Here is an 8,645-nt window from a genome sequence, read left to right as displayed (position 1 = left end):
GTGCATCCCTTGTCCCTGCAGGAGAGCAGCACACAGCCCGTGGAGCATCCTCTCTGTTTACTGCCTGGGAAATAATTCCCCCTAGGGCTGCAGGAGGCAGCCTGGCTGTGCCCCCCCCCCCCCCCCCCCCCCCAGCTCCCCAAGCATATTTTTGACACTTTGAGAGAATAAGCACTCCTTCCCATTTGCAACATGCTCTGATGTGTTACTGATCACCAGCTTTGAGGGGATCCCATTAGGGACATCACCAAGTCAAAAAGATGGGTGTTGCAGCACTGATGATATTACAAGTTAAAAGGTTCTCCCTAGTAGAAAGACAGAGCAGGGCTTAAAGGAACAAGGCCTTGACATCTCATTCCTAATGTTGCATGCTGTACCTACTGTGGGAATGATGCTTCCTAAGAGAGTGTATTTTGGCAAGCAAAAATCCTATGAGCCTTATTATTATTTATGTCAGTTTTTCTCCAGAGCTTTTTTTGGTTAGGTTTGTGATTTATGGTGTTTTTATTCCAGCTACTCGGGAGATTCTCTGATGGATTACAATCTCAGTAAACTCTAACTCCAGAAGAATGACAGCTAAGAGACTTAAACCAGACTTTTTGCTATCCTGGAGAGGAACTGGGTCCCACGACTTGGAGTTTTTTTAATACTCTACCTCCCTCTGCTGTTATTACCGCGAAGTTCCTCAACAATGGGAAATCATGTACTTGCGGCTTCTATTTCTATGCTCTCGCTCCTGGCAATGATGGGAGATGCGGACAGTAAAACAGACAGTTCCTTCATGATCGACGCTGACCCCAGTCGCTGCATGAGGCATCACTATGTGGACTCCATCAGCCACCCCCTGTACAAGTGCAGCTCGAAGGTAAGGGCTCCTCTCACCCCCCTCACTGCAGGGGAGTTGTTAAAATGAGCCATTTTGTGTGAGTCCCTCTGCATCAATTCCTTGTGACCAAAATGCAAATGCAGAGATAGAGACACCTGAGCGTAATTGTCAGGTGGAGAGGAAGTCTCCTGGGTCTTTTCTTCTTCACCTTTTCAAAACGAGAAGCACACAGTGATGGGTCAAACTAACACGCACTAAGTGAATCAAGTCAAAGGAGCAAGTTCGGGGCTCAGCTGCCAGCACCAAGGAGATGGGCAAGTTTGGAAGAGTAGATCATCCCAGTCAGACCTCTCCTGCAAGTGAGTCTTTAATCCAGAGCATGTAAACTTACAGCTTGTGAGACTGAGCCCTGAGATAAAGAATCAAGCTATAAAGTGGTAATGAAAAAAGAATGTGAAAAACACTGCTGATTTTTTTCCCCCATTTAGTTTCAAAGCCTTTGTTTTCGTGAAGAATGCCAATTGGATGTTTACTTTAGGGCTTCACAGAGAGAAATACAAGCTTGCCTTTCCTTTGAGATTTCAAGCCTGAAAAATCTTGTGTTGAAACGGTCAGTATATGTAGCCCGCAGTCATTTATTTCATTGTGCGGAGAAAAAGAATAGGGAGAAACAATGGGAAAATCCTTGCTGGTCCCCTTTGTCTTGTCCTCATTTGTTCCAAATGAACTAAACCAGTGTGTATGCTGTCTCCACATTGGCCGTCCTTCTGTCCCTCAGAAAGGGATTTGCCTCACACACCCAGCTCCCTGGGTTGGCAGAAGGGAGCAGCAGCACTTTTGCTGGCTCTGGGACACGTAGGAGAGCGATCGAAGATGAGTGCATGGTGGGTTTTAGGGCAGGAAGGCTAGCTGTGGTGTTGCCTAGGAGCAAAGCCCAGCAGCATCAAGCCTGGGAGATTTGAGAAGGGAGGAGTCATGCTGGCTGCAGAGACCCCTCTTCCTTCACCTGAGTCCCTTTGCATGCAGAATATTTGTTTCTTGGGCTCAACGTGTGCATGAGGCAATACCACTGGCAGCAGAAGGCCATAACGTGTAGAATAAAGCACAGAGAGAAGCATCAACAGAAAATCGTCCCAGCCCAGTGCCCAAGCACCAGGAGGTGCCTGTGGCAGTGGCTGGGCACCATCAGTGGGGCTAGGGGGCCTGGCAGCCTCCAAACTGGGCACGTGGGAAGGCCAAGCTTGGGGCTCCCTTACACCCATCTCACAGCCTGCTGGGCTGTGTGGAGAATGGGCTCCCATGTCCCAGTCTGTCCTCTCCTGTGAGCTGGCACCCCTCCGATGCCTGGCTGCAGTGAGCTCCCACAGCACGGCTTTGCCTCTGCTTCTTGCCTCTTCAGCAGCCTCTCCTGTCCCCAGGACTGGTGCCTCTGTGCTAAACACACTCCTGCATCCCTCAAAACAGCCCCCGCAGCACCCCATCTGTGGTTTTCTTATTTGTTCAGGGCATTGCTTCCTGCACAACTCATGGGCTGGGCGTCCTTGTGGCTTTTAGGGTAACTGTGTTAGGTAACAGCCAATTCCTTGGCTGGGCGTCCCAGTGGCTTTTAGGGTAACTGTGTTAGGTGGAGACTGTGTTCCTGTGACCAGGAGTTGTGACTGCACCTCTCCAGCATGCTGTCATTTGTTTTGCACCATGGCTGAGATGTGCATGCTCCTGATCACCCGAACAAAGCCCTTTTACTGTGTTCCTGCCTTCCTTGCTCTGTTTCCTCTCCTAGTTTTTCTTAAAATCCCAGCTGGTGCAGGCATCAGATAGGGCACTGGTTTTGTGAAGGAAACACGAACACTTCCTTCTCTTTGAGAAACAAGGAAGGAAGGAAGGAAGGAATCCCATCACCAACTCAATTTCTTATCATCCCTATGACAGAGAAAAGCAATCAAGCTTGTAGGAGTAAGACTGTTGGAAATAAGAACAAGGAAGACAATCTAATGAAAAACATATTATTTTAAAACAGGGCTTTGAGAAAAAAAAAAAAAGAAAAAAAAAAAGCTGTTGACATAAACATGGTGTAACTCTAACTGCGAGAATGTCCGTGACATTTTTTTGAAATCAAACCTTTAATGGAAATCATGTTTGAAAATATTATCACATCTTTTGTCTTCCCGAATTCCACAACAGTTTTAAGAAATGTGTTTTAACAATACTGTAAGTTGTATGGATTTTCTCATGAAGTGGAAAATGAAAACAGTTGAAAAGTTTCCATACAAAGCAGAACAATTTTGACTTTTCCTAGAAACCTTCTTTCTGCTTGTTAAGTCAAGCTTTTTTTTTTTTTTTTTAAGGTCTCAGGAATCTGAATCATTCTGCTAGACATATGGCTTCTGTTCTGGATTTAGCATATAAACACAGATCGATATTAGACTTGCTAATGAAAATTAGACACAATGCCTGCTCCTATATATATATTGTGATAAAATATAAACAAGCCAAAAAAAGGCAAGTTCTGCTGGCATAGCTGTGGGAATTGTGGTACCTCTTGTTTCCACTGAGTTTCTATTGTGGAGCTTGGACAGACAATTTCTGTCAAGCAGAGACTTTGCCCATTTTTGGCATGACACATTGGTTCCACCAAGCCGTCCCTTTTCACTCTGTATGTTTTCCCTTTTAGTGCAGCGTAGAATTACAGAAGTTAAAAATGGCTTCAGAAATTGCAAGATGCATTGCATTTGCTGCCTGTCTTGGTTAAAAAAGGATTGTGTCCACCATAACTCTCTGTGGAGGCTGCCAATTGTACCCACATGGGAAGTAGTTGGGTTACATTTGGAAATGTCCAGCTAATGTAATTTAGCCATTAAAATCCCTCTTGCTTGTGACTTCGAGCAGATGTTGAAAACAGGTTTCCAAAGCCTTCGGAAATGTAGTCCATTATAGTAACAAAATGTATAGAAGATGCAAAGGAGGGATGAAAGAAAGTAATTTGTTCCTGAAAAACCGTGTTTTCCTTTGACTTCAAGGAAATATGTGTGTCAGCTCATGAATACTGCCTTTCCGGACCATACTAGTTTCTGCCTGACCTCTGTCACTGATCTTAAATGTGCTGGATCATCTCACCAGTGCAATCAGATCCTCATAAATTACAGTATTGGCTGTCACAAGTGCTTCCTCCAGATGTGCTGGAGGAGTGCTACTATTGACAGCCTAGGAGCAAAGAATCCAGGCCAGAGAGACGTGCCAGATGAAGAAAGATTTAGGAAATGGATGAAGACGTTTGCTCAAGAGGTGGCTTGTGAGCTTTGCAGCTATTCCTGTTTGTGGCTAGGCTGTGTGCAAGTCAAGTCTTTGCTTGTGCATTTCAGCACATCTGTTCTCTAGGCCTCGGTGTGCTGCTGAAGGGTGTGGAGCAGAGGACTACAGACACCCACTGTAACAAACCAGTTCTAAATTTCCAGCACATGGTTGCTCTACAGCCATCAGATGCTCATGAGCTTGCTGACTTTAAGTGTGAAAATATATTTTTCTAGCTGCCAAACAAGCATGCAGAATCCCTGCTGCTCTTGTCTTGCATCACACTGCGCTCCTGTGAATAGCACCGCAAGGTGACATGCACAGGCTACTATGTGCGGGGGAGCAGGGGAGCCGAGAGGCACAGATATCAGGTTATAAAGTACCCACACATTTTTACTATATATACACTTACTGTATTACTGTGCTATGCCATCAGATCATTACTAATTATTCAGGCGATAATCTCTATTGCGCTATGCTATACGCTGCAATAAACAGCTGGTGCAATTGATTAAATGGCAAAGCAAAGCTTTTAAAGTACATGCTATTTCCAGCTCATTTGCACACCTGCTAAAATCTGCTGGTGCTGTTTGGGATCTATGAGGAGGAGGTTAAATTATGCCGAGGGCTTCAGGTTAGTCCAGAAGTTTAGAAAGGCATCAAAATGGGAAATCTGAACAGATTTTCTCCTGCAAGCTTGACTAGAGGGCCATAGAGTAATGCCTTTTGTAAAAATTTACGCTGTAATCCAAAAATAAGGTGTAAAACCAACACTGTGCAATTTTATGTGATTAATACTAACCATCCTCTTCTGAGGTATGGTAAAACTAGGTAGCCAGAAAAATCTGAGGTTGAAATTAGAGTCTCCAAAGAATGAAACATGTTTTAAAAGGCAAAGCTCACTAAGCAACTATAAATGCAGTGGTGTATTGAAGAAATATTGATTGGTTTTGCACTAGAAACGCTGAGATAGATATTGATATTATTAGATTTTTTTATTTTTTTCCCCTGGTGCTTCCGATAGTACCTGCCAATACAGGAGCAGATGCATGCTATAACCTCCTTAGGATAAAAGTGCCAGAAGTGACTAATTGTTCCGGCTCCAGAGGCATCAAACATTAGAAGTCATGACCATCATACAGAAATGTGTGCTGTCACGTTCAGTCCGAAATCACAGAATCATAGAAATGTTGGTTGGAGGGGACTCTGGAGGTCCCCTAAACCTTCCAAAAAGCAGCTGGTGGCCATTTTATGTCCCCTATTGCCACTCCTGAAGACCATTTGTCTGTGTTGTCTTTATAACTCTCCTTTGAGTGGTTGCAGGCTGCAGCCGGATTTCTTCTCGGTCTCCTCATTGGCCAGAAGCTGGGGAAGAGACTGCTCATGTTCTGATGACCTGCTCAGAGTGGGGGGCCTAAGGAGGGCTGTCAAGATGCAGGGAAGGAAACTGATTGTCTTAAATGTCCTAATCTGCTGTCTTTCCTTTGCAATGCACACAAGGTTAGACACCCATGTCGCTCTTCACCAGCCGCCTGACTCACTATGGGAAGGGAGTTTTGTTTGCCAGGGGATAAAAGTGGATGTTCATCTGTCAGTAACGGGGTGCTAGGACTGTAGTAACTGTCCCTTGCCCTCTTCTCATACACACTAAATACACCGGTATGATGGAACCTGATGTTGATGATACATCCAAAGCTTACAAGTGACTCAATATTATACAGGAATTTCATTCCCATACCTGTATTGCTAGCAGTTGAAGTGAATTTTCTTATGAATAGGCAGAATTAAAGAAAGGGGACAATAAGTTCATACTAAGAATCAAGAAAGATGGCAAGTTTATTGGAGAGCAACAAGAACCTCTTTCTTAATTAAACTGAGGAAGAAGGTGGTAGGTACCAAGCCAGCACATCAGCTCATGAAGGCAACTTCCTTGTGATCAGCCCATGTTGACTGAAGTGTAATTGTTAATATATTAGTGCATTTCCAAGTAACCATTTTAGCATGCAACTATGCTTGGAAGAGACATTTTAAAGTACTGTACAAAGAGTGTTCATTATGGATGATAAGTGCCTTTCCCGAGGACACCGGCAGTGATGGTATATTGTACTTGGTGTTTTGTAGCCAGTCAAGTATGAGCAGTGAAAGAATTTCAGAGGTGTTTAACATTGTAAAATATTTGCCATCATATCTGTAGTTGTCCTTTTGGATTGTCTAGAGAAGTCATGAGATGTGTGCAACAGAGTTAAAATGCAATTATCTTCTTTGGTTATAGGATAGAGTTACTACTCTATTAGTGGATATTTTATAACCTTTGCTACATTTTTACCTTGCTTGGATGTTACAAAAAGTTGATATTGAACTTTGTATTCGTTAGCCAGAATTACCTGATTTGGACTTAAATAATATTTAATTCCCCAAGAAGGTATGAGAGGTTGTTTATAGCTCTACAAAACTTAGCTCTGCAAGGTGATACCAGTTATTTCTAGCCACATGATCACCTGATCATGAAGACATCATTTCCACATTTTATATAGAGCTTGGGAGGCTGTAGCTATCTCACCTGCTCAATGAGGGATTTTTGGGAAGGGAAGCAGGTGACTTCCCATGGGATTTCATTCCTTAGCACCTCCCATTGTACAGGTTATCCTATCCTGGTTACAGTTCACTTGGTGCACCCAGGAGAAGATCCATGGAGCTTGTACTGCTTTTGAAAATCTCACTGGTGAACCCTCACACTTAGCAAGGAGTTCATATCTCTTTACATTTTCACTGCCTTATGCTATGCAGTGCATTTTATACAGACACAACTGATATAATTATATATAACATACACACACACAATTGCAAATACATCTTCCAGGTGATCTTTGCAGACAACAGAGCTAGAAACTTACTGCTTTAGAAGCCATAAACTAAGCTGCTTCTTTATATTGCTAATTTATATGTTTATATATCTAAGCATTTGAGAGATTTACTGGCCCTGAGGACCAGTTCTGCTGATCACTACTATATGAACTCAAAACATTGGAAAATATCCAGCTGAAGCATCGGTTTGGCTGATGATTTAAGGGCTTGGCTGCCCCAACCTCAGGATTAACAAGCCATGCCTGCAGTCACTGTGCCTGGAAAATGGGGCCGGCTGCAACTGTTTGGAGTCCTCAGGTCAGCTTTCAGAAAGCCAGGCACTGTATTTCTTATCAGTAATGGTGTCTGGGTGCCCAGAAGGACCTTTTCCTTTTTCCTCCCAACCACGTTATCTCCTCAGCTCACTCGGGCATAGCTCCAGGGCAGTGTATGCACGGGGCTGGGTTCCACCACCCCGGCAGGGAGATGCAGGAGGTGAAGGAAGGTCAGCCAGACTGGAAGGACCTGCCCTATCTGCTGGTGCTAGCATGTGCTTTCACAGCCACTGAGGCATGTTTCCTAACCCGTTGTCTCTTCCTTCGCAGATGGTGCTGCTGGCTCGCTGTGAAGGACGCTGCAGCCAGACGTCGCGCTCGGAGCCGATGGTGTCTTTCAGCACCGTCCTAAAGCAGCCTTTCCGCTCCACCTGCCACTGCTGCCGGCCCCAGACCTCCAAGCTGAAAGCCATGCGGCTGCGCTGCTCAGGTGGCATGCGGCTCACCGCGACCTACCGCTACATCCTCTCCTGCCACTGCGAGGAGTGCAACTCCTAGGGGCCTGCCCGCCACAGCAGGATGCTGCTGCTGGGGAAGGCTCCTGAGAAGTAACCCTGGGTGAGGCCAGTGCTCCCAGCATGGGGTTGCAGGAAGGACACGACTAACCAAGCTGGGCTGGAGCCAAGAGCTAACGCAGAAAACCTCCTGGGGCCCTGGATGCTGCCAGTACCAATGCACAGTCTGTGACAAAGGCAAAAGCACGTGGACTTGTTTTTGAGAAACCTTTTTTTTTTTTTTTTTTTCCTGAAAGGATATTTTTGCCAGTTTCTTCTTTTTCAGGCCCAGCCCTGATGACAGAGGGGTGCCTTCTCTATAGGCCCAGGGCAGCAAGGGAACAAGGAGGAAGGTCAGCTGGATGGCAGCGCTGCTCTCTGGAAGTCAGCGTTTGGGCAGAGGGTGGGCATCAGTCCCACACACCACCTCTTAACCTGTCAGTGTATTCTCAGTCTCCTCATAATATTGGTTTTCAGACTAACTGTGTCGTTGGCAAGGGTTACCTGTTACCGATCTAGCAGACAACTGCTGGATAACTTTAACTGTGGTTTAGCAGAAATTGCAAACATATAATTGAAAAGTGAACCCGGTATGAAATGTAGCACTGGGATTACCCAGTGCCAGCTAAAATGATTATTTGTGGTACACAGCACCACAGTTCAGTGGCTGAGGAACTCTTTAGAAATGAAAGGTCATGAGACTCATTTTCCCCCTCTAAAAACCTGGAAATGTGACACATGGCAACGGTCACAAAAGCCATTACTCGAACACTAGAAAATAAACAAAAATTAAAATGATACATAATAAGTGGAGTATTTTCTTAACTTGGGTAGAACTCTTGATGTGCAGAGCCACTA

At 44.8% G+C, this 8,645-nt stretch overlaps 1 protein-coding gene across 1 annotated transcript; it reads left to right on the top strand.

The window, feature by feature from the left end:
- Positions 1-655: 655 nt before the first annotated feature.
- Positions 656-7,791, top strand: NDP (norrin cystine knot growth factor NDP; the record flags this gene model as incomplete). The annotated part of the gene is made up of 2 exons (XM_084306076.1): positions 656-865; positions 7,564-7,791. The coding sequence occupies exons 1-2, from the start codon at positions 692-694 to the stop codon at positions 7,789-7,791; spliced, it is 402 nt and encodes a 133-aa protein (XP_084162202.1). The 5' UTR covers positions 656-691.
- Positions 7,792-8,645: the final 854 nt, after the last annotated feature.

This window comes from Netta rufina, assembly GCF_964035555.1.
Source record: "Netta rufina genome assembly, chromosome: 1".
In the NCBI taxonomy this organism is placed as follows: Eukaryota; Metazoa; Chordata; class Aves; order Anseriformes; family Anatidae; genus Netta; species Netta rufina.
Note: the sequence above shows the minus strand (reverse complement) of the source record. Positions and strands in the feature narration are given on the sequence as shown.